Source organism: Orycteropus afer, unplaced genomic scaffold (assembly GCF_000298275.1).
Source record: "Orycteropus afer afer isolate SDZICR_OR568_19922 unplaced genomic scaffold, OryAfe1.0 scaffold00125, whole genome shotgun sequence".
NCBI lineage: Eukaryota > Metazoa > Chordata > Mammalia > Tubulidentata > Orycteropodidae > Orycteropus > Orycteropus afer.
The window spans coordinates 4,919,702-4,947,427 of NW_006921712.1; the positions used below are offsets into that span (position 1 = coordinate 4,919,702).

Sequence of the window (27,726 nt, forward strand, 5' to 3'; positions counted from 1 at the left end):
CCGCCAAAAAAAAAAGCCAATGAAAGAAAAAGCTGTTGACATTTCCACAGCCTCTTTGAGTGCTTACTAAAATATGCCCAGCTACATTCAGAGGGAGTGTGATATAGTTAAGACAGAGCCAGGCCACTGCAACTTTTCCCTTTAATACACAAAGCTAATCTGGATGCGGGGAATCAGCACCCTACATTTTTAGAACTGGTTTGGATGTTTGTAGAAAATAGAGTTGATGTTCATGTGTTAGTGGACCAGGTGTGGTTAGCCTGACCAGGTGGTCAGGTTCTCAGAATGATTTTCCTGTGACTGACAAGTTTCCAGTCCATTGGGTGGGCAACATGTGCACTTTTCCCTTTTCTTCACATACTTCTCTCTGTGATGTAACATGAACTCATGAATTATTCTAAATATATCCATAATCACTTGGATGCTTAACAGAGGAGACTACATAAACATTAAGCTAGGCTCTCTTCAGTTCTGTAACATAATGCTAAACACCTCTCCTCATCAACACTTCTGTAGAAAGGGTGATACATAAATTTAAAGAGGAATAAATAATGCTGTCTGTGGTGTGTGGCATGTACTAAAGCTAGGAGCTTACGTTTAGTATGGCAGATCCTCTGTTTGCTGCATTAGTTAGATTCATGCATACACACAAATTCATTTTTCTTTTTTTTCAGGTCCACCCTATGATTTGACATTTTGTGAGGTCAGGAATACATCACTGGTCATGCTCTGGAAAGCCCCAGTATATTCTGGCAATAGTCCTATTTCTGGATACTTTGTGGATTATAAAGAAGAAGATACTGGAGAATGGATCACAGTAAATGAGAAGACAATTGCAAATCGTTATTTAAAGGTGATAGTATTTGCATGCTTGAGTAACTATCTAGGTATCAAACTTACAGATTATTGATTATTGTTATTAATATTATAATACGCTGAACAGATGTGAGAAGGAGAATGATAGTATACCAATGAATATGTACAGCTTTCACAGAGGGTATTTCTACATATGTAAAGTAAATAAATAGATAAATAAATAAAGGTGATATTACTTATTCATTCATTCATTCATTCATTTCCTTTTGGTTGTAAATGTTTTTGATTCCTATAGCAGACTAGTTAGTTCAGTCCTAATTAAAAATGTTCAAATAAATATTCTGAACTCTGATTATTACTTTTGTAGCAGTGCTGCACGGTTTACAGGTGGAGAAAGTGCAAAGGGGATGCCAGGCAACCATTAGTCACTGCAGATTTATATAACAATTACAACCTCTTTCCAGCAGATGGCAATAAAATGTCTTGAGGAAGTGGCACCTTTTTCTAATTCACACAAAGTTACCATATTGGCTTGTGGTGAACTGTCTAGACATGCTTATTTTTCTTTCCATATTTCAGTCTAACAACTGTTAATGGTACTATTCTCAGGCTTGAAGGTTTATAGGTTTTATTTATGTGTTTTCTGCAGGGATTATTAATATTATATTATGTCCTTTCACTTCAAGCTGCATATTTAATTTGCTTAAGTTTATATGATTATGTAATATAAATCTATTAGATACACACACATATTTACACATATATGGCTATGTATGCACACATTTGTGTATTTATAGGCACACATATGGTTTTAATACCTATGACAAAATTATAGTTTGTAAGTTGTTTTATTCTCTCTCCAGATATTTCCAACTTAAATACCTACAGTTTGCCATTCACTGGGCTATTTGTGACAATTGCCCTTAGACTCAGTGGGCCCAGATGCCCTGGCTAATTTTCCCACTTGCTTTATCTAGCGGTTTTCTTCTTTTACTTTGGGCTATATGGTGTAGTTTAGGTAGAAATGCAGTATGCACCCTTATAGAAAGGTCACGTTTGAATTAGGGACATGAATACACATTACTAGATACATAATTAGACAATAAACTTCTGGAAAATAATTTAACAATATGAAACAAGATCTACTTCTTTTGAATCAACCAATACATTTCTAAGAATGTATATGACCAAGTTAATTAGAAATTGAGTTTATTTATAATGTTTATTGTTATGAAATATACTATATTTAATCTATGATTGGACAAGAAGAAAGTAATTTAATTTTCATTTGACCAAATGGTGGAATGTTTTGCACAGTTAAAAAAATCACATTAAAAATAATGTTTAGTCACATAGAATATATATTAATATGAACGCCAGATTATTAACTATGCAGTATGATTTCAATTCTGCTTTGAAATATGTGAATAAAGAATAATGGAGAATAAACCAAAATTTTAGCACATTATTCTTAGAAAGTGAGATCATGAGTAATTGCTAATCTCTTTTTCCTTGTTAGTATGAATGTTGTTGCTTGTTAGGTGCCGTAGAATTGGCTCCGACTCAGAGTGACCCTATGTACAACAGAATGAAACACTGCTTGGTCATGTGCCAGCCTCACAATCTTTTCTATACTTGAGCCCATCATCATAGCCGCTGTGTCAGTCCATCTTGTTTTGGGCCTTCCCTTTTTCGCTGACTTTACCAAGAATGATATCCTTCTCCAGGGGATGGTCCCTTCTGACAATGTGACCAGAGCACACGAGATGAGGTCTGGCCATTCTCACTTCCAAGGAACATTCTGGCTACATTTCTTCCAGGACAGATTTGTTCATTCTTTTGGCAATCCTTGATATTTTCAGTATTCTTTGCCTATACCACAATGCAAAAGTGTCAACTCTTTTCTGATATTCTTTACTCACTGTTCAGCTTTCACATATAAGGCAATTAAAAATACCATGGCCTAGGTTAGACGTACTTTAGTCTTCAAGGTGACATGTTTGCTTCTTAAAACTTTAAAGAAGTCTTTAAATAATCTTTATTATATATGTGTGTGTGTGTGAGCATGTGTATATACACACACATATACGGCTTTTTCTCTGTCATTTTAAGGTCTGTGACCTACACCAAGGGAAAACCTATGTCTTCAGAGTCCGCGCAGTGAATGCAAGTGGAGTGGGGAGGCCGTCAGACACCTCTGAACCAGTGCTTGTAGAGGCTAGACCAGGTAAGATCTTACCTCTCAGCTCAATAGCAATATTTTTTTGAAGGGCAATAAATTAGAAGGAGGATAATGTGTGGATGAATGGCTCTCTTGTCATGTTTTCAGAGGTCTGGGGCTGGCAAATGGAATAAAGTACATCTTCAAGCTTTGCATAGAGTGTGGATTGGTGGTTGTCCCCAGGTTAGGAGTAGTGTGTATTAGAACATCTTGCATAGTTGGCAAGCATTTTTCTTTGAAGCAGTGAAATCATGTGCAGAAATAAAGGTGGTCTTTTATATAACTGGTGAGCTTTGATCAGAAAATTATAAAGCAGTTGGTAATTTTGTTGGCTACTGTAAAAGAGCAAGTGCTTATAAAGGTGGTAAGCAAGCTCACAGAATACTTGGAATAGATATGTCTCCGGGTCTCAGAAAATGTTGGAACCAGAAACTGCAAAGCCATGTTTACTGTCTCTGCAGATGATATCTTATTTCTCCTTCTCTTTGGCTATTTGCTTTATGTTATGTAGTTTGTCACCTAGCTTTTTCTGCTTCTCTGTATTCTTGATTAACCTAAACACACATATTTTTGAAAAATTTTAAAATAACTAATTTTATTTAAGTTGTTGAGAATGTACACAACATAACATAGACTCATTCAATGATTTTTACATGTACAATTAAGTGACTTGTATTACATTCTTTGAATTGTACAACCATTCTTTTTTTCTTTTCTGAGTTGTTCCTTCATTAAAATAAACTCACTGTTCTTTAAGGTTCCTATCTAATCTTTCTAGTTGCTGTTATCAGTTTGATACCAAAAAGTTAATTCATAAAAGAGCATAATGCTCAAGGCAGATATCTTAACTAGTTAAGCTAGACTATTGTTTGTTTTTAAGATGATTTCAGGGGATAATTATGTAGAAGGTTTAAAGTTTAAAGAATATCTCAGAGCAATAGTTTCTGGGGTTTATACAGCCTCCATGGCTCCAGAAAGTCTAGATTCCATGAGAATTTGCAATTCTGTTCTGCATTTTTCACGTTTTGATCAGGGTTCTTATATAGAATATTTGATCATGTGAGTAAATAAGACTCAGTTTTATTTACTGGTAGAGACTGAAATGTGTTTCATCCAATTTGCAATATATATATATATATATATATATATATATATATATATATATATATGGTAGAAAATGACTGGCCTGTATTAGACAAGATGTTCACCTTGGTCAAAATCTACCAAACAAACAAACAAACTACCCCCTGTTCCCCAAAAAATTTTAGAGAAGAATCCTTGTGTATAGATGTAATCAAGTAGTTGTCACATAACTGCTTGGGATCCACTCCTATGAGATGCTAGAGGGGTTACATCTCTGACATAAGAGGGATATTTAAGGCCTAGATTTCTGCTGTGGTATTTGATGCAGAAATGGAAATAGAAAATAATGTAATGACTTAAAAAAAAAAGCTACTCTAACATCAACCTATTTCCTGAAGTATTTTGCTCTTTCATTATTCTGTGGATCAGTCCTAGGTGGAGATTAAATAAAAACTGATGATTCAGTGTAAAATAAGCTCTCAGCCTGTGCAACTGCCTCTCCAAAAAAAGAATTCAAAGAATGCTGTGTTCCTAAGATGTTCAAATTATATTCTTGCTATTCAGGCACAAAAGAAATCAGTGCTGGTGTAGATGAAGAAGGCAATATCTACCTAAGCTTTGACTGCCAAGAAATGACAGATGCATCTCACTTTACTTGGTGTAAATCTTATGAGGATATTACAGATACTGAGAAGTTTAAAATCGACACTGTTGGAGATCAGTAAGTCATATATAGAAGCTGGCAAGTATAAACTTTTAAAAACTTGTTAAAACACAAGTAATTGACTTTTACCCACTCTTCTTCCTTTTTAGTTCAAAATTGTACTTTAAGAATCCAGATAAAATGGATGTAGGGACTTACTCCGTGTCTGTAAGTGATACAGATGGTGTGTCCTCCAGTTTTGCTTTGGATGAAGAAGGTAAAACCTATGTGATATATATAGGCTTGTCTTTTTGGGTTTTATAACACTCTGAAAGATGACACTAAATAGTGAAACCTGTGAGAGCTGGAACTCTACTGGATTGCCTCCGTTTTCTGATCTTGCAAGTTTTCCATCTTTGACAGAGTGAAGCCTTACCACTTTTCTATCACTCTCTATTAGTGTTAAATATCTGAATTTTCCTTCTCTGACAAGGTTTTGTCTTATACAGATTTTGGGTTTCTTAGCTATTGTTGTACCCAGGCTATAAAGGAGATGCTTGGAAGAGAGGAATATGCCAACACACGACAATGCAAATGCACTAGGAAAGTTTATTAGCTAACTTAAGTTAGGGTCTTTGCCCTTACCAGGTCAGTGGCTTAAGCAAAAGACCCCATTCCCCGATATTCTCACAAATTTATGGAACAATATGGGGAGGGGCAGCACCAGGGCAAGAGGGTACAGATGATTGGTTGTTGCTAAGGGATTTAGGGCAGTGATCTAAGATGTTGGGGGACGTAAAGAAACCCCCCGGCTCCAAAGCTCACTTAGGAAAATATTATCTAGGGAGAATGCAGCTCAGGTATGTGGGAGACTTTCAGGAGTCGAGCAAATCTCCAATACGTGCTGAATCCGGGTGGCTTTTGTGATGCGTGCTGAGTTCGGAGGAAGTTCCTTGATACCTGCTGAGACTGGAGGGCAGATAAAGGCCCTAAGGAGTGTTTAGAATTCCAAAAGTCCTGTTAGCATTGCTGACACTAAAAGGTTTCTGGTTAAAGATTTTCCTGGAGGCTACTAGAAATCTGGCTTCAGATTGACTCACTATGACTGAATGTAGAAAAGACATTTTTGTTTGGAAAAAAGCTGTGTGTTTGTGGCAAACTTAGAATGGGGAATATTTGTATAATTAATCCTTACAAGGTTTTAAACTAAATAGTCAGTAATGTGGAATGGACTGTGCACCAGACAGAATCCTCAGATTTGGGTTTCTTTGGGCTTTTAGTGGTTCAGCGTTCTCTATTAAAATGCAAAGCTCTGCAGGATGTATTAAGCCTTTTGAACAAATTCCTTAGTTATCAATCAGCATCTTGGTTGACAATGTGTTGAGGGTGTGATGCTGAGGAAACTTGCTACAGGATGGGGCATATGGTGAGATAGTGAGGAGTGGCCTGCAGCCAGTGTGGGAGGTGACCAGAGACTCATTCTGATGGCTTCACAAGTGCAGGCTAGCTCCAGTGTTAGTTAAATAGTGCCTAAGGCATTTGACTGCTAACCAGAAGGCTGGCAACCCACCAGCTACTCCTCCGAAGGAAGGTTGGGCAATCTACTTCTGTAATGATACTGCCTTGGAAACCCAAGGAGGGGTCGCTATGAGTCAGTCCAACTCCAAGGCATATAACAACAACAACAACATGCAAATTGGTTGGGCCATCACTTCCATAGTGATACTGCTTCAGAAACCTAAGGACGGGTCACTGTAAGTCAGGTCTGACTCGACACATAACAACAACAACAACCCAAACCCATTGCCGTTGAGTCGGACTCAACTCATAGCGACCCCTCCTTGGGGTCTAAAGGATTTAAAAAAGCTATGTAATTCTTTACACCATTTTAAGCTGACATATATTTTATTTAAATTTTAAATATGAGGAAATTCCCAGCATATTTTATATGATTTGCAGACTTTAAATATATTTTAGGCAAAACCTTGCAGATTTAGCTCATTTAAGTCATAGAAATGTCCACCATAACACCTAATTGAGAAAGTCAGTCCTCTCTGTCAAACCAGTCAACCAAATTGAGTTTACTTTCTGTCAGGAAAAGTCTGACTTCATTTTTCACTTCAAATAAACATGTTCATACACATTTCCATGCCAACCATCTCATTTTTGAATTATAATTTTAAGGAAGGAAGGAAGTTAAAGAAGGAAGGGATAAGAAGAAAGAGGGAGAGAAAAGGAAGAGAGAGAGGGAGGGGAGAGGAAAGGGGAGAGGAAGGGGAGGAAAGAAAGAAAGAAAGAGGAAACGGTTTAGAGCATTTAAGTTTTCTTAACTTGCTCTTTTAGGACTCTCTCAGGAGCAGTGTGTTTTTTTGTTTTTTACACTCACAGTAATGCACCATAGTGAGATTCTGAATGGATGAGGCACATACTTTTTTTTTTTGTTTTTTTCTTTAGCAATGAAGGAGGACATTTTGAAAGTCAGGAGAACACAAGCAAATTCGTAGGTTGATAAATTTTAGGAAAGAGTTTAAATGGAATTTGAAGATGTGAAAATTAATCCCTTTAAATCTCTCCTCTGTGAAGTTTTTCTATTGTCCAGGAATATACATGCCTCCACTCCAGTCTCTCATATCTAACAAGACCACCACACTAACCTGTCTTCATCTACAAGAGTAAATGTTTTAATTAAATAGTGAGGATTTTAGTTGCATAAAATTACTAGTTTATTAAAGGGAGTATTCAAAGTTTGCAGTTATCCTATATATTCTTTTCTCTTATAGTTAAAATTTATTTCACACCCCCAAATTAGAATTTGGAGATGTGAAATGTTTAGTATTATTTAGTCTCTACTGTTGTTCATAAATTTCTGAATTTACAGGTACAGATCAATTATTATTATTTTTTTAATTTTAGAGCTTGAACGTCTGATGGCGCTAAGCAATGAAATAAAAAATCCAAGTAAGTAAACCATAACCTTGAACATATAATTGCAAGCCTGATAGGGCCATACTCATTAATATACGGAGCCCTTGAAGAGACAACTTTGGGAAAAGGATGGCCTCATTTCATGTTCTCAGCTTATGAGCTTGTAACCTATTAATTTGAAACAAATATTAGCTTACATTATAGCTTGTAGAAATTTTTATTGCCTAGAGAGTGTTTTGAATTTTGTATTTCATATAGCTGTTCCTAATTCAAGTGAGATGTCTATCAAATTAATCTTTAGTCATTGAATTACATGGCATTCAGAAAGAATATATACGTCTGCAGTCATTGAACATAAAGAAAGGTTCATTGTATATGCACACACACAGAATCCACACAGCATGAAGCTTTAAATACAACAACAGGCTAACTAGAGTTTTATTTTTTATTTTTAGTCTTCATAATCCAGTTCAATACTCCAGGGTTTCACATTCTCAGATTTAATAACTAGGATTGATATTTTCCTACAATATACAGCTATTCTTTCTCACAAGGATTCATGCATTATTGACTTGTGATTTCTTTTCTTCCTGTAGCAATTCCTCTGAAATCAGAATTAGCTTATGAGATTTTTGATAAGGGCCAGGTTCGTTTCTGGCTCCAGGCTGAGCACTTATCACCAGATGCCAGCTACAGATTTATTATTAATGATAGAGAAGTCTCCAACAGTGAGGTAAGTTCATGTGTGAGTGATCTCCGGCTTTGGATAGAGCCAAGTTTTACTTTGGTAGATCAGTTACTTAAGGTCAATATTCTGTGTTTGTTTTCATCCCTCCTTGAGCTGTAGAAATTGGGGTGTAGAAGGTTGACAAAATGAATGAGAGTTGGTTGATTCTTACAATGTTCAGAGATTTGGTCTGAGTTGGATAAAAGATGAGGAGTCTTTTAAATCCACGCCTGTTTGAATTAAAAAATGACAAACTATGTTTTAGAGATGTTGAGCTTGGTTTTATGAAAAGGCTCAGGTTTACATGGGGAAACTCTCTTTTCTGGATCAGTTTATTTATTCTTGATAATGGTTTTGGAGGCATATGTTTTTCCCATCCTGTGAGCAGTACTCCCTCTTCTCCAGCCTGCCATAGATGCCTTTCCATCAAAGCCATTGTCTGGGAAGTAAATTTTTACAACTTCCCTCACTATGGCAAAGGCAAAGAGAGAAATAGAATTGTTAAAATTATATATTATGCTATGGTACAAACACTTGTGCACTTGATTTTACATTTAATTGTTTAAAGTGAATCTAACAATTATTATTTGTATTATTATTATTATTTTTTTTTACTTTGTAGTATTTGAGAAGACATTGATTACATTTGGATATACATCTTCTTGACACAGTGGCTGTGACAATGGGCTCAAGCATGACAATGATTGTTAGCATAGGGCAGGACCAGGCAATGTTTCGTTCTATTGTATGTAGGGTCACTATGAGTTATAACCAACTGGACGACACCTAGCAACAACATCTTGTCTAATGATAGGGAATCTAATTAAAGGGCACTCTGTTTGAGGTGGCTTTTCTTTATTGTGCAGTGGTAAAGTTGGAATCTCTCAAAATTCCCCATCTTTACCTCTTTTGTCTTTTCCCTTAATAGCCTAATCTATCCTTCTAAATCCTACATGTCTCCTTTATTTACTCATAATCCAAATATTTATCAAGTGCTTAAGTTGTTTATATTACTTGTACCTTGAGAGCTAACCATATATCATTTCTCTCAGCAAGGCTCTTCATTCTTAGCTAGTGCTTTGTATGTGACAGGCATTTAGTAAAGCTGAGTCAATTAAATGAGTATCTATCAAGAAGAAATCTTGTATGGGCAAAGATCATGTAATTTTTTTTTTAATGTAGTCAGTTTTCTCATGGGAATAATGACACTAATGACACTTGGTTAAGGATTGTTGGCTAATATATTGAAAACACATAGTTTCTTTCTACCTGCAAAAAAATCAATTTTATAAATATTGTCCGAGAGCTTTGCAGGATCAAGGCAATTGCAGAAATTTTCTTTGGACAGAGACCATCCCATAAAATGAAATGGAAGTTAGTACAATTGCACTTTATTTGCAGACTAACTAACATTTGATTAACATTTCCTACCTGAGTATAGAGGTTGTTTTTTTAAAAAAACTAATGTCATTTCTACCTGGCTAATCTTCTGGAATATGGCTGTCCTATTTCACTTCTTTAATTAGTAATCCACAGGTGACTTTTACATTTGAAGACTGATGCTATTTTATGAAAGTCACATAAAAGCCTGTATTTATGGTACCCATAAAATCATTGAACTTCATCTTGCTGCATAATAGCAATAGTAAGAAGCCTAATTATTTTCTAAAACCTGCCTAGATACTGCCATGCAGTAGCTGGGAATATTGAAAAGCCTACTGTTTTGTTAAGAATCTGGTTGGCGAGTGTCATACCTTTTTATTTTTCATATATGATTTGAGTAAGTTCCCAGAATTTTCTACTTACAGATGTTTTAAGTGAGCATAATGTTAATACAAATAAAAGCAGTTCATTTTTCTCTTCAACTTGAATTTTGTTCTCCCTATTCAACAGTAAATATTCAAAACAGCAAAGAAGGTCAAAGACGAAGGAGAAGGAACATTCATTACAGCTATTGCACTCCTATTCCTGCTTATATTACCTCTAAGAACTATTTTAATCCCCATTGTTGGAGACAACGGGTCTCTACTGCGCTTCCTGAAATTGATATCATTTCTTTAAATTATCTCTCTCTCTGAAAAAATAATCTGGGTCATACTTTTCCATTTATTTCTATATCTCACTATAATATCAGTTATACCGATTTCCTGTTCCAGCTTCTAATTTAGAAACTATACACTGTTCTTATGTAAAGTAAGCAGATATTGTGATTTATATTTGTATTTTAAATAATATTGGGATTTCTAATTGTAAAAGTAAAATTTCATGTTTATTGGACTCAAAATCAAAGCCTAAAAAGGAGGTGTTTTAGTCATTTAAAACCTGAAAATCATATTTGATTAAACAGGATTCGAATCACCTCAGTTATCTCTTTGGACACTTGCATATTCATCTTCCTTTCCCAGCAGATGGCAGTATATGGCCTGCAAATCATTTGTTGATTATCTGCTATAGCCAACAAACCAGTAGCGACAGAAAAGCAAGACAATAAATCTTGCCTTCGTGAACTTTATTCTAAAGTTGAAGAAAAACATATTCAATTGCTGAATGAAATAGAAAGAATATAGAATTAAAGATACATTGAAAATGTGTAGTAAAGATGGTCACACATCAGAAAAAGCTGAGATGTGAAGGGCTCCTTTAGGAGCAAGTACGTGGAGTACTCTTCAGAAGGTAGAATTTGTGGAGATGAAATGAAAAGAATGGGGTATTCTGTGCTAACTGTGTACACAGAGAGTTGGAAATGTAATACATGCAGGGAAGTGAGGAGGGTGGACAGCCTGGAGAGAAATTGTTTACTTGGGAAATATGTTTGTTGGATGAGTAAGAATGAGTTCAGAAGTCAAAGGTTTTGGATGTCAGGCACAGGATTTTAAAAATGATGGGAAAAGAAATTAATTTAGAGCTAAACTCAGAGTAAGATTGACATTTTGACAATGTTGATATTTTAAACCCTCTCCTGCTATACTGGCATTTAGAATATCAAAATATAAATGTACCTTTAAAGAGAAAGAAGAGTGTTGTGATGACAAACACATATTATATATCAGAAAAATATTTCTGTTTTTCTGGGTAAATTTATAAATTTCTACTAGTTACGTACAGATAGAAATTCATTTTAATATATTTAATTGCAACTTTTAAGCTAAGAGTTGTAAAAGGAGTACAGTCTCAAGAGTTGATAGAGTTTCCTTGTGGTTATCACATCTTGTTTGCTGCTCACCAGAGATTATTATTTTTTCTTCTATTTCTTTCACTGTTCATCTTTCTCTAAGGGCTTCTACTTTCATGTGTAAAATCAGTATTCAGGTTCGGAAGTAGTTGTTTAAATTCCAGCTAGATTCAGTCTGAAAGGTAGAAGGAATGCCTGCAGGAAATTTCAATACTAAAAGTTACCGCCTGTTGTTAAATCTGGGCATGGGAAAGTCAAGGCCAATGGAATCAGTCCTCTTGTGATTACATTAGCAGTAATACTGAAGAGAACCCTAAGTCCTGATGTCCTATATATCATTCTTTTCCTGCAGCACCACTGCATTTAAGATGAGTCATTTATTTGGATGTGCTAGCTCTAAGCCCCTGTTTAATTTCAGACATTGTATTACCTAAGAGTGGAATAAAACACAATCCTTTAGCAACCATAAAACATAGCATCTCTTAAGTCATCACAAATTATGACAGAATAAATTCTTGAAGGAAAAGCAAGTTTTCAATGAGCTGAGTAGCACTGGAAAAGGTTTCTAATATCAAATTCTGTCTAGACTGGAGAACTGCAGCCTACATGGTGATGTTTGGGAGAAGGATGTGGGATTAGTGTTGAAGGAGGGAGGTAACAAAACCAGAAATGAGTGGAGGAGGGAAACGCATTGACAACTTCACAATTTCACCTGAGGCTTGACTTGAAACAGAAAATCTCAACTTTTCCAAAAAGCTTTCAGGCTTCTGTAGCTGGAAGAAAGCTCTGGTTCCCTGACTAGTCTCCATTGATTCTGTAGTCCCTAAATCATTTTTCTGTCTTGTGTCATAGTTACTTGCACACCTTTGTGTCTCCTATTAGGCTATAAACTCCTGAGTCAGTGATCAAGTCCACTTCATTTTTTTGTTCCCCGTAGTTTTGGTCTTAAACATAGCCACAGCTGTCTGCTCAGTGAACGAAGGCCCTAAGCTAATTCCAAGGGCATCAGGAAAGGCTTCCTTGAACTAATCATGAGGGAAAAAGGGCTATTATTTATGTAAAATAACTATGGTGAGAGTGGAGAGAAGATGTTCCAGGTGGTGAAGAAATCTGTACTAAGGTTAGAAATGAGAGGAACAATGGTAGGTTCAATGAAATGAAAAATGTTAGGACTGAAAATGTTATGATTCTATGGAGAGTAGAATAGGTAGGTAAACCAGACCATTTGTAGCCTATGCCATATTATATTTTGCAATCTGTAACATATTACAAGTCAAAGAGTGATAAAAAAATCACAAGACCTATCTGAAGTTGCCTCAGTACTCTCTTGCACTACTTAAATATGAGCAGCAATTCTCATGTTACAGTTGCTGGGGTCCTTGGGAGCAGACAGGGACAATGCTTATGAAGATTTCTGTATGTGTGGCTTTATAATCAAATTGTGTTAGACTATCAGCTAAATCATTTTATTTTCTTCAATGTATTTAATTATTTTATCTTAGATGCTTATTCTGGGGGAATTATAGTGCTATTGCTGGGAGTATACCTTGAGTTATTTAGGCTTTGTGTAGTTCCCACACAGAAATAGGACTTTATCACCATGAATGAAATTTGTATTTCTTATTTTCTCTTTCATTCACAAGAGAATTCATAGCTAAAGTTTTATTTTGAGTTTTTGTGCCACAATTTTTTAAGATATAACAATTGAAGCCACTACTAAGTGTCAAGAGATAAACTAAAAGAAAGAATATCACTGTGTAATTCTGTATTTCCCTTATTGCTTCCAGACACACAGAATTAAATGTGATAAATCAACTGGCATTATAGAAATGGTAATGGATCGATTTACTATTGAAAATGAAGGTACTTACACTGTTCAGATTCATGATGGAAAAGCCAAAAATCAATCTTCTCTGGTTCTTATTGGAGATGGTATGCTATATTGAATATTTTCACGTTCATAAAAGATAATTCAAAGAAATTCTTTTGACTAGACAGAACCAAACAGACTTTATATCGTTTTTCTTTAAATATTGAATTTAGCATTCAAGGCTGCCCTAGAGGAGGCTGAATTTTACAGAAAAGAATTTCTCAGGAAACAAGGTAAGCAGTTGAGTTGCTTATTCACCACTAGCAAAAAACAGACTTATGCTTTGAATATGTGTTTAAAGTAGATCCTATATAGTGACAAGATTCTAAATGCTATTTTAAATGGTCAAATTTCTTAGCTGTTGAAATGTGATACTTTTCTGTTTTTTGCCCTGTACATTAATTTCATCAGTACTTTTGTTGTTGTTGTTGTTTCTACCTTTAATAAAGAGCCCTGCAATCTATTGATTAATTTTCTTATTTCTTGTTATTATCTTAGCTAACAAAATAATCAGTCTTACCAGGCCCTGTAGTACTATACATTGCTGGGAGATAAATCTTTCCAAGCACTTAGTTCTTTTATGTGCTTCTTTGTTTAAAAACATTAATAACTTCATATGGCCTATGAGATAAATTTAGACAATGCTTTCTGACTTCTAAGACTTTCCATAATCTGAGTTTACCCTGCTTAACCAAATTGTATCATGCTTAACCAAATTGTATCATGCTCCACTACTACTTTCCTGATGAGTCAGACTGATTTCTTTAACATTCTCCTTTTCATCATGTCTACTTATGTCATTCTGTACTCTTGTCATTTTGGAAAACACTGCAATGGCCACTTTTTCAAATCAAGTCTTTATTCAAAGTCCAGAGCAGTTCTTTGCTTCTCCCTGTAGCCTTCTCTGACTACATGCATCCCTACTGGCTCCTTGTTTCTATGATCTTCTGTAGCATGCTTGGTCACCATGAAGTTTAATATTACTTGGAGTTTAATTTTATTTATTTTGGAGTTTAATATTACTTGGAACCCTTGAGGATTGAAGCTAGTTTTTCTATATCTTTTGTAGCACCCATAACACTTTTACAGTGCTGAACGTGGAATAGATATTCAGTTCTTACCAAAAGGACATTAAAGGAACTTTACAACTGGGTAGTAATAAATGAAAGATGTCTCTTAATTGTCTGATGAATTTTAAGAATTTTGACAATTAAAAGAATAAACAAAAAATGGGGGTGGATGGGTTAGAGCTTTATTAGATTTTGAACGTTAGAGAAGACAATAGAAGTTATACCAATTGCCAGGGATTTGTTTATTCTACTTAAAATGATATCATATATATATTCTTTATGTAAAATACATATTAACTAGATAAAGAAAAATGTGTGAAGTTCAGAATTTCAAACATAATCCAAAGGTTTATTTAAAGAATTTTTTTATACATGGGATTTTATGTTATTTGTAAAATATAAAACCAAGACAGTTACTATTTTTCATTGTTTTAAAATTTTATCTAAATAGTCAATAGTTTATTTATTTTACTAATTTTCACATTATTAATTTTACCTATTTTGAGGAGTGAATTATATTTACTTTTAAATCTGCTATTTTTATGTTGAATGGAGTGATGGCATTTTTATTAGTATGTTGTTTACTTCTACATTCATTTTAAATTTAAAAAAGATTAATATTTTGATTCAAAATCTTTGCAGGAAGGAATGATCAGCCAGTATATTCCTACAAGGAAATGCAGAGAGTCCAGTGAGGAATTAGTATATACACATCTGGACTTAATTGTTGTTGTTGTGGTTATGTGCCGTGGAGTCAGACCCGACTCATAGCAACCCCTCCTTGGGTTTCCGAGGCAGTATCACTATGGAAGTAGATTGCCCTATCTTCCTTCCGAGGAGTGGCTGGTGGGTTTGAACTGCCGGCCCTCTGGTTAGCACTCAAGTGCCTTAGGCACTATGCTAATTAATTATTTTGGTTTCATACTATGCAGCTATATTCATCTGCAAAAAATACATGCAGATATCTATCTATTTTTATTTTTTAAAACTTAATAGTTATAAAAATACTTTTTTTTTGTTATTTTACTTACTGTCTTCCCTTCTTTCCCTTAGGTCCTCATTTTGCTGAGTATTTGCACTGGGATGTTACAGAAGAATGTGAAGTTCGACTTCTGTGTAAGGTGAGAAATCAGTTCTAACAAGATTACAATAAGAATATCATCCTTATGACTATTAATAGAGATTTTTCAGGAAAGTAACTATAGTCAAATCATATTATTATGATAAAATGCATGATATTTGAATTAGACATGAACAGACTGAAAAACTTTTAAGTCTTGGGGATTTGTTAGTACTTAGACTTTTAATGTTTATCTTGCTTCTTAATTGAAAGATTACAGTGTTGTGAAATGCAAAAGAAGATTTAAGTAGGCATTTTATAAAAATATTTCCTTTAAATTGTAGAAAGTGAATTTTTGAGAAAGCATGCAGTGATGAAGCTCATCTGGTTATTTTTGTGATGCCCACAATTTCATTAGGAAATAAAAGTATATTTTGGAAACAAGATCCTTCTTAAGTTTTGTTCTAACAATTCAGTAATAAATAAGATTTATTTACTGCTAAATATATAAATCTGTATTTTTGTCACCAAACATTTAATTTAATTATCATCTGCTCTAAAACTGTTGTTGTTGTTATGTGCCGTCGAGTCAGCCCTGACTCATAGTGACCCCTCCTTTGGTTTCTGAGGCAGTATCACTACAGAAGTAGGATTGCCCAACCTTCCTTCCGAGGAGAGGAGTGGCTGGTGGGTGTGAACCGTCAGCCTTCTGGTTAGCAGTCAAGTGCCTTAGCCACTATGCTACCAGAGCTCCCAAACTAGCACTATATAAAAGACGAGAGGTAAAAAGAGTTCAATAATGCATTATATTTGTCCTCAAAGTACTTACATTCTAACAAGTAAAAGAGAAAAGTAAAGAGATAATTTTAATAAAGTGATACCTGAGCTGAATATGAGTCTGATATCATAATCATAATCATAATCATAATCATAATCAAACTTTCCAAAACTGAACACAAGTAAATAAGGGTGGAAAGACTATTCCAGGAAGATTGACTGGATGAATAAAAAGACTGAGCTATGAAACAGGTGTGTGGAAAACCAGATTCCAAGTTTTTAAAATGTTAATGATGAGGTTGTTGTTGTTGTTGTTATGTGCCATCGAGTCAGAGACTAGACATAGAGGATATTCTATATAATAAAGAGATTGATTTTTAGTCTACAGATAGTATATAGCCATTGAGAAGTTTTAAGAAGGATCACTCTGACTCCTTTGGAGGATAAAGCTGGAATCACCAAGGTCAGAATGGAGGTTTTTCAATAGGTTTGTTGGTGATGAATAGAATTTGAATAAGCATAGTGGTAAGATGTGTAGAGGACAGCACATATAATTTTGAAATATTGGGGAAAGGGGCCAACATAGTGGCTTGTCAGATACACCATGCCATCCTTCTACAACAAAGACCTCAGTAACCAAGTGAAACAGATACAGAAGACAGTCCTGGAACTCTGAAGATCAAATAGAAGGATAAAGAATAGAATTGAATATGTACTAGAAGAAGGAATTGAAAGAACACATCAACTGAGGAATGATAGGGAGCACAAGTCCTCTGCCATCTGTCTGTTTGGTTCAGCATGGCCATGTTGAGACAAAGCCAGTGGCAAGCTCAGGAGAAAAGAATAGGACAGCAAATTCACAGCTTTCTCAATCAGTCACAGAGAACCTGTGTAGACACACCCAAAAGGAAGTAAGGTGAGTGTAGTATGACCTGGATCTAAGGAGGGAAAATACGAGAAGGAAGGGAAGAGTTTCAGGGATCCTGGTGCTCACAGAGTAGGGAGGGAGCCATGATCCAGACTCAGCTAAACTAAGGAGCGGCAGTCCCAGACCATTAAGGTGACAAGCATGAAATAATAAATGCATAAATCATGAACGGTAGGTTTTTGACCTGACCAGAGTCCAGGCAACACTCTCCTACACAGTTGATTGTGGACAGATCCCACCTGCCTCTTACTCCCTCAACCTGACAAGTGATGACCACATGCTACCACTCACTTGCAAGCCTGCCAGACACCCGTCCCTTGCATACACGTCTATGCACCTTCCAACCCCTTAACCCAGCAAACAGTTCCATCATGCATACTCACTCACCCACCTCCCACTGCCCTGAACCAATGAGCAGTGACAGCCATGCACTGCCATGAGCTTGACTGCCCATCTCCTACACTCTCAACCTGGTGAGCAGCAGCAATTATGCTTCTACAAGCACACCAACCACCTTCTTAATCTGGGTAGGCAGAGTGCATGCTCCCTTGCTTCCCTCCCCTACAATCCACCCCTGTCTGTCTACCTGGCAAGCAGAAGAGAACTCATTCCCAAACCCCTGCTTGCCCAAACACCCAACACATCCTTCACCTCACCTACTCAACAAGCAACGTTGCCCCCTCCCATGCCACTGACCAGTGACCAAAAGCAGCTAAAGCTTGCCAAGCCCACTTTCAGCCATGCTGCACAACCAGGGAACAGAGACCCAGGATCCTACTGCCAGCTCCAGCCACCCAGAGACAGGTGAGGAATGCTGTAGTGATGTGAGTCTAGTAACCAGCATAGCATGCCTGCTCTGTCCACCCAAATATATCAAAACAAAATTAAACAAAAAATCAGGACAAAGCAAACAAACATGATCAATCAATAAGTAAAATAATGCCTTAATATCTTAGAAACAACAGACAATATTAAATCCTATAAAGAAGCAGGACAGGATGGCTCAAGCAAGTGATCAAAATAAAGGGCCAGAATATTTTTTATGAGAAAGAAATGATAATAGAACTATCTAATAAGGAATTCAAAACACACACACACACACACACACACACACATATGGAGCTCTGGTGGCATAGTACCTAAGGCATTTGACTGATAACCAGAAGGCTGGCAGTCCAAACTCACCAGCTTCTCTGCAGAAGGAAAGATGAGATAATCTACTTCCATGAAGATTTATTGCCTTGGAAACCCAATGGTTGCTATGAGTCGGAACCCTACTCAATGGCAGTGAGTGTATATATATGCATATATGTGTTTTAGTGTGTGTGTGTGTATATATATATATATATATATATATTTGTGTTGTTGTTGTTGTTATGTGCTGTCGAGTTGGACCCGACTCATAGTGACCCCTCCTTGGGTTTCCAAGGTGATATCACTATGGAAGTAGATTGCCCAATCTTCCTTCTGAGGAGTGGCTTCTGTTTATCTGCAAATGTCCTAATTTTTCCATTGTATTTGACAGTTTTCCTGGATATGTAATTCTTGCTTGCCAATCATCAGACAACAGCCTGAGATTAAGACCTGTGATGGATGCAGCTAGATACCAACTTAGATAAATAATTTGCAAACCGCAAGCTTTCTGGTTAGCAGTCAAGTGCCTTAGGTACTACGCTACCAGAGCTCCTATATATATATATGTATATGTATATGTGTATGTATATGTGTATGTATATGTATATATATATACACACACATATATATGTATGTATGTATATGACTCTCCAAGAGATCAAAGAAAGCTGACAAAATCAAGGAAAACATAGTCAGAACCCTAGAAGAATCCAGGGAAACAATACAAGAGCAAAGTGACAAAATAAGCAGACAATTAGAAACCATATAAAAACAGCAACCAGGAATCCAAAATATTTGCAAAAAGGGCAAGGAGGCCACATGTTCTGACTCCTAGAACCTCACAAGAGGAAGGCAGAATCACCATCAATAGTGCAAGACCTATTCCTGCCAGGCCAGACATGCTGCCTCCCTCCAGCCCTTTCTCCAACCATTCCTCCCAAAGCACCACCACCTCTCTCCTGGGTTTCATAATTCCCTGCAGTGGCCACACAGAGCTCACAGATTATGGGGTTTATTAGGGAAATACCACAGGCTACAATTCTAGTTCAGGAAAAATGCTCAGTCTCTCTCCCAGCCCACCGTCCCTCAGCCAAGAGTCTATCACAGTCTCTTTCCCAGCAGGGCTGGTCCCTCGGTGTCTCACTCAGCAATGCGTGTCTCTTGCATCTCTTTACCAGTAACGTGTGTCTCAGGAGCCCGTGTCTCTTTCAGCAGCATGTCTTCCTCAACCAGCAGTCAGATAGAGTTCTGCCTCTAGGAGGCCTCCTTTTGAGCCTGGCAGAGTGGTCAAACTAGCCAATCATAGCATCAGAACTCTAAGCACTTGAGAGAGAGTGGGCACCTCCCAGAACATTGTTTTGTGCCACTCCCAACAGAAATACTCCAGGTGGACAACTTCAGCAATCAGGAGCTCCTCAGTTGCTCATAGCAAATCCCACCTTGGAGTTTACAAAGACTTATGTGTAGAAAAGCCACACTAAGTAATTTACTACACCACAATATTTGAATAAAATCTGTATTAAATTTCAGAAATAGGTAACTCAATGAAGATATATAGGAGTGGAATTGAAGTAATGGAAGATAGAATCAGTGAAATACAGGGCAAATCCCTTGAGACTAATTGTTTGAGGAACAATCAGAAAATAAGAATGAAGATGAAGAAGAAAGCCTAAAAGTTATGTGGGACCTTATCAAGAGGAGCAATCTGCACATGATTGGAACTCCATAACAGGAAGAAACCAAGAAAAAAGCACAGTGAGAAATTTTGAAGATTTGCTGGCAGAGAATTTCCCTAATATCATGAAAGATAAGAATGTATCTATCCAAGAAGCTCAATGAACAGTATATAGTATAGATACCAAAAGAATATCACCAAGACATAACATAATCAAACTTTCTAAAACCAACACAAAGAATCCAGAGAGCAGCAAAATGTTACCTACAAAGGGGAATCAATAAGACTAAGCTCTGATTCTTGACAGAACCCATACAGGCAGGAGAACAATAGAGTGATATATATAAAACTGTGAAACAAAAAAATTGGCAAGCAAGAATTACATATCCAGGAAAACTGTCAAATACAATGGAAAAACTAGGACATTTGCAGATAAACAGAAATTAAGGGAATTTGTAAAAAAGCAGACCAACCTTAAAATAAAAATTAAATGGACTCTTTCAGACAGAAACCAATATCATCAGACAACAGCCTGAGCTTAAGACATGTGATGGTTGCAGCAAGATACTAACTCAGATAAATAATTTGCAAAAATACAATTAAGTTACAAGCCTGAAAAGAGAAGGCCAGAGATGTCAATGTCTAAACGATGACAACACACACACACAAAGAAAAAAAATGGGTATAAATGGTCTAGCTATAGAACTTCAGTATATAGAAGAAGTTGAGGTGATATTAAGAAATGGACTCGTTTAAACTTGGGAAGATAAAGGTGATTTTCAGGGTACCACAAAGATAATTAACAAACTCACCAAAATGATCAAGAAGAAAAAAATAAAGACTTAGTAAACCAGAATAAACAACAACAAAGGAAAAGAATAGAAAATCCAAAAACAAAAAGAACTCAACATACAAAATTAAATAGAACAAAGAAGCAATCAACACCACACACAAACACACACACACACACACACACAGCATAACAAAACAAAAACAGTAAATTCATACCTATTGATAATCACACTGAATATAAATGATTTAAATGCACCAGTCAATAGAAAAAATGGGGCAAAATGGGTAAATAAACATGACTCATCAATATTTTGTCTACAAGACACAACTTAGACACAAAGATATAAATAAGCTAAAAATCAAAGGATGGAAAATTATATACCAAGCAAATGGTAGCCAAAAAAGAGTAGAAATGGCCATATTAATCATTGATAAAATAGATGTCAAGGTAAAATAGAAAAATAGAAATGAGTACAAGAGAAAAGAACAATAAGACTAGAAGTTGGTTCTTTGAAAGGATCAATATAATTAACAACACAAAAGATAAAGAAGGCATTATGTAATGATTACAGGGACAATTTATCATAACCATAGTAATACTTATGCAGTCAATGGCAGAGCTCCAACACACATAAAACAAACTCTAACATTGAAAAGAGAAATAGACATCTCCACAATAATAGCAAGAGACTCTAACAAACACATCACTATTGAAGAAGTACAGAACAATTAGAAAGAAACTTATCAAAGATACGGAAGATCTAAATAACACAATTAACTGCCTTGACCTCCTAAACATACTCTACCCTACAAAAGAATAGTACACATTATTTTCCAATGCACATTCTCCGGAATATACCATATGTTAGGCCACAGAGCAAGCCTCAATAAATTAAAAAACATAAAAAAAGCATCTTCTCTGATCAAGTGCTATAAAATTAGAAATCAATAATAACAGAAAGAATAAGGAAAAAAAATTAATACATAGAAACTGAGTAACACCTTAAATTTTTAAAAAAGTGGATGATGGAAGAAATTAAAAATGAAATGAAAAACTTCTTAGACTCAAAAGAGAATGAAAACACAACATAACCAAACCATTGGCCCATAGTAAAAGCAGTACTTCAGAGCCAATTTATAGCAATAAACACACATTTATAAAAGAAGACAGACCCAAAATCAATACCTTAACCCTACAACTCAAACAATACAAAAAGAGTAGCAAAAGAAGCCTAGAGTCACCAGAAGAAAAGAAATAATGAAAATTAGAGCAGAAATAAAAGAAATAGAAAAAAGAAAAACAATAGAAAAGAAAAATAAGACTAGAAGTTCGTTCTTTGAAAGGATCAATATAATTAACAAACTACTGGCTAAATTGGCAAAGGAAAAAATGAGAAGATGCAAATAATGAAATGAAATGAAAAATGAGATGGGTAACATTAAAGCAGAACCAACTGAGATAAAAAGGATCATAAGATAATACTATGAAAAATTGTACTCCAACAATTTTGAAAACCTACAAAAAATGGGTAAACATCTAGAAGCACACTATCTACCCACACTGACACAAACTGAGGTAGAAAATTTGAACAGACCCATAACAAAAGTGAAAATCAAAGAAATCATTAAAAAAGCAAAACCAACCAAACAAACAACAAAAAGCCCTGTCCCAGACAGCTTCATTGGACAATTCTCCAAGCATTCAGAGAAGAGTGACATCAGTTATACTCAACTAGTCCAGAACATAGAAAAGGAAGGAATACTCCTGAATTCATTCTATGAAGCCAGTATAACCCTAATACTGAAGCCAGGCAAAGATACCACTAAAAAAGAAAATTACACAATATACTTCATTAATACAGATGAAAAAATTCTCAACAAAATTTTAGCCAATAGAATTTAACAGCATATCAAAAAAATAATACACCATGACCTAGGATTAATACTAGGTATACAAGGCTGGTTCAATATTAGAAAATCATTCTAAGTACTTTACCGTATAAATAAAGCAAAGGAGAAGAATCACATTATCATGTCTAACTGTTGCACAAAAGGCATTTGATAAAATCCAATACCCTTTCCTAATAAAAACTTTCAGAAAATAACTATAGAAGGGAAATTCCTCAACATAAGGGCACATATACAAACCCAACAGTCAGCATTGTTCTCAATGGAGGGAGACTCAGCATTTCCCTTGAGAATGGGAACCAGACAAGGATGCCTCTATCACTATTATTATTATTATTATACTGAAAGTCCTAGTTAGGGCAATAAGACAAGAAAGGGAAATAAAAGACATCCAATTGGTAAAGAAGAAGTTAAAGTATCCCTATGTGATCCTATATATAGAAAATCCCACAGATTATAGAAGATACTGGAACTGATAGAAGGATTCAGCTAAATAGCAGGATACAAAATCAATACATAAAATTATTTAGATTTGTCTACACTAATGAGAACTTTGAAAAGGAAATCAGGAAAAAAATATACAGTTTATAATAGCTCCCCCTCCAAAAAAAATATAAATAAAAAACCAGATCTATTGCCATCAAGTCAATTCTGACTCATAGTGACCCCCATTGAGTTTCCCAGGCAACTCTTTATAGAAGTAGATTACTTCATCTTCCTCCTGTAGTAGAGCAGTTGGTGGGTTTGAACCATGAACTTTCTGGTTAGTGAGCAAATAAATGCCTTACTCACTATTCCACCAGATATCCCAAAAGATAAAGTACTTAGGAATAAATATAACTAGAGACATAAAGGAATGGTTCAAAGAACACTGCAAAACACTACTGCTAGAAACTAAAGAGACCTACATAAATGGAAATATATTCTATGCTTATAGGTAGGAAGATTGAACATTGTGACAATGTCAATACTACTCAAAGTTATCTATAATTATAATGCAATCTCATTCCAAATTCCAACAACATTCTTTAACAAGATGTAAAAATGAATCACCAAATTCATATGGAAAGGAAAGAAGTCCTGGATAAGTCAAACTATTGAAGATGTAGAACAAAATAAGAGACCTCACACTTCCCTATCTTAGAATCCACTGTATAGCCAGAGTAGTCAAAACAGCCTGGTACTGATACATCAACTCAACAGACACATAGACCAATGGAGCAGAATTGAAAACCAAGAAGTAAATCTGTCTAAATATGAACAGCTGATCTTCAACAAAGATTTGAAGGCCATTAAATGGAGAAGAGATAGTCTTCCTCTTCAATAAATGGTGCTGGCAAAACTGGATACCTGTTTGCAAAAAAATGAAACAGTATCTATACCTCATGTTGTTGTTTGTTGTTGTTGTTTGCCATCGAGTCGGCCCCGACTCATAGTGACCCCTCCTTGGGTTTCTGAGGCAGTATCACTATGGAAGTAGGATTGTCCAACCTTCCTTCCTTCCTTCTATACCTCATACCATACATGAAAACTAACTAAAAATGGATCAAATACATAAATGTTAAAACTAAAACTATAAAGTTCATGGAAATAAACATAAGAACAAACCTTTGTTGTTGTTGTTAGGTGCCATCGAGGTGGCTTCGATGCATAGTGGCCCTATGATGGTACAATGAAACACTGCCCGGTCCTGTGCCAGCCCAATGATCCTTGCTATACCTGAGCCCATCGTTGTAGCCACTGTGCCAATCCATCTCATTGAGGGCCTTCCCCTTTCTCGTTGACCCTCCACTTTACTAAGCATGACATCCTTCTTCAGGGAATGGTTCCTTCTGACAACATGACCAAATAGTTGAGACGAAGTCTGGCCATTCTCACCTCCAGAAAGCATTCCAGCTGAATCTCTTCCAGGACAGATTTGTTTGTTCTTTTAGCAGTCCATGGTACTTTCAGCATTCTTCACCAACACCACAACTCAAAGGATCAACTCTTCTTCGGCCTACCTTATTCATTGTCCAGCTCTCACATGCATATGAGGTGATTATAAATACCATGGTTTGTGTCAGGCATACCTTTGTCTTCAAGGAGATATCTTTACTCTTCATCACTTGAAATAGATGTTTCTTAGCAAGTTTGCCCAATGCAAACAAATCTAGGGGCCATAATTTATGGCAAAAATAGGCTATCAAACAGAATTCAATACACACAAACATCAGAAAATAAGCTAGATAACTAAGACTTCTTAAAAATGAAATACTCTATATTCATCAACAGATATTACCAAAAGAGTGAAAAGAGAATCTACAGATTGGAAAAAAAAATTGGCAATGATGTATCTGACAAGGGTCTCATCTCTAAAATTGATAGAAAACTTCATGTCTCAACAACAAAAAGACAAACAATGCAATCAAAAATGGGCAAAAGACATGAACAGATATTTCACCAAAGACATTCAGGTGGCTAAAAAACACATGACAAGATGCTTGTGATCATTAGCCATTGTTGTTGTTATGTGCCATTGAGTCATCTCAGACTCATAGCAACCTTAATGTTCAACAGAACAAAACACTGCCTGGTTCTGTACCAGCCTCACAATCCCTACTGTACCTAAGCCCACCGCTTCAGCCACCTTGTCAATCCATCTCATTGAGGGCCTTTCCCTCCTTCATTGACCCTTCACTTTACCAAGCATGAAATCCTTCTCTAGAGAATAGTCCCTTCTGACAACATGACCAGAGTAAGTGAGATGATGTCTGGCCATCCTCACTTCCAAGGATCATTCTGCCTTCACTTCCTCCAGGACAGATTTGTTACTTTTTTTGGCAGTCCATGGTACTTTCAGCATTCTTTACCAACACAACTCAAAAGCATCAACTCTTCTTCAGTCTTTGTTATTCATTTTCTATGTAAATTTTACTTAACACACTAAAATATTCAAAAATAATATTTGGTAAATAATTTGATATCAGTGAGGGAAATAACTGGGGAAACTACTGTCTTGGTATGTTGAGTAGTGGTGTACTACTAACTGGGATCAGCACTATAAGGAGATGAACACATTTTAGGATTTTGAGTATAAATTTAGTTTTGCAAATATTTACTTTGTTATGTCTGTAGAGCTGGCAATAGGATGTACCAGATTGCAATTGGCTTCATAAACCTGGCATTCAATGAAAATAAGTCAAGTTCAGATCTATATATTTATGAGTTATGATACATTTGCTGTAAAAATATCATGTTAGTGGATCAGAATTCCAAAGGACAGCCTGTAGAGACAGAAACATAATGAAAAATTGTAGAATTCTAGGAAACGTTAGATTATTAGAGTAGAACAGGAGAGAAGCTCAAGGGTTATTAAGTAGAAACAGAGAACTAAGAGGAGAAACAAAAAGAAGTGGCCTGATAGCAATTATGAAGGTAGAGAATTTCAAGGAGTCAAATATTTTGGAGAGGTTTAATAAGATAAGGCCTAAACTATAACCATTACTTTTGTAAGGCTATTATTATCACCATTTAGTAGCATGGCAGTGATGTAATCTAAATTGCTGATGAAATAAAAGATAAGTGGAAAATAAGCCTTGATCCCATTACATTCATAAAATGTGTAACTAGAAAGTAATGAAGAGAGAGAAGGGTCAAGGAAAGTTTTTTCGCTCCCTGTTTTTGGATGAGAGAAATGTAATCATGTTTTAGGCTAAGAGGGAAAGAAATAGAAGACAAGGTGAAGACAAAGGCGAGAGAGGGAGTATGTGATGAAGCAGCACCATGAAGGAGATGAGAATGAATGGAATGGAGACTATCATTGGAGGGATTGGTTTGTTTCAACAAGGGCAATTTCTTCTTGAAGTACCAAGTCTGAGAGAAGTGAGTTGGAGCAGTACGACCAGAAAATATCAGCACATGCTTGTTGACATCATTGTCTTTTCAGGGAAGAGTTAGAGGGTATTGAGGATGAGGTAGAGAGTCTACATTGATGGCACAAGAGGGCTATGATCAGTCACTGAGGGTAATATAAGAGAGAGCTCATTAAGAAGTATTAAAACAACTGTTGAGTGGACCTGATGACCAGCTATACTGGAGAAAATTTGTAGTGTTACAAGTCTGTGTATTTGTAATGATTTTTCCAGATATGCTCAGTGACTCTAGTGTCAATTTTGGGATGGATTCAGGTTTAGGGTTTTACTGGGAAGATTTCGTATTAGGTATGATGTACTAGGTACTTTGAGTATAGTCTAATCATGGTTCCCTTAATCAGCCAACTGTCTTAAGTTGAGAAGGAAAGTAAGTGAGTGAGAAAGTGATAAATCAAGAGGAAACAGGAATCAGCCATGCTGACTCATTAAGTCAAAGAGAAGATGCAGAAGGAACCAGAGAGAGGAGAAAGGAGAAAACAAGAACTTATTGTTTTTGAGTGGGACACTGGAATGCAAACATTAGGTTGTAGGTAAGTGAACGGAAAGATGTACTCAAGGTGCAGAAGTCTACAAGAAACTGATGAGCAAGCACAAGCCTGAAGATGGCAGAGTGGAAAGGTGTGATGTTTGAGGAGAGGCTGTTTAGGAGGTAGAGTGTCATGAGTTGGAGCTAGTAGAGTGCTGAATACAGTCTCCTTAATTTCCACGTTGCTTCCTTGAAATTCATATGATTAATTAAATATGTCTAACTGTTCAAGTTATTGTTAGTGTTGCTAATTCATTTGTGATTTGATTTCCTGTTTGTATATATTTTTTTAGAGATCCAAGACTAAAGTTTTGGTATTTAACATGTGTAAGATTATTGTAAATGTATTCTAGAAAAATACTTAGTTTTTTTTGGGAAGTGGATGTTTTGCACTAATGTTTGAAAGAGAGACTCAGAGACAAAAACACTTATAAAGGAGGTGTCCTTGCATTGTCGTTGCAAGAGAGAAAGGTTTTAGAAGGCTT

General features: G+C 35.8%; 1 protein-coding gene across 1 annotated transcript in view; it reads left to right on the forward strand.

Moving 5' to 3' along the window:
• MYOM2 (myomesin 2) overlaps positions 1-27,726 on the forward strand; it is a 164,728-nt gene that overhangs the window by 100,505 nt on the left and 36,497 nt on the right. The window contains exons 19-27 of the mRNA XM_007944429.1: positions 675-853; positions 2,929-3,043; positions 4,685-4,841; positions 4,934-5,040; positions 7,677-7,721; positions 8,285-8,421; positions 13,375-13,519; positions 13,631-13,690; positions 15,581-15,648. Coding sequence (XP_007942620.1) covers positions 675-853; positions 2,929-3,043; positions 4,685-4,841; positions 4,934-5,040; positions 7,677-7,721; positions 8,285-8,421; positions 13,375-13,519; positions 13,631-13,690; positions 15,581-15,648 — 1,013 coding nt within the window. The remainder of the gene's footprint in view (positions 1-674; positions 854-2,928; positions 3,044-4,684; positions 4,842-4,933; positions 5,041-7,676; positions 7,722-8,284; positions 8,422-13,374; positions 13,520-13,630; positions 13,691-15,580; positions 15,649-27,726) is intronic.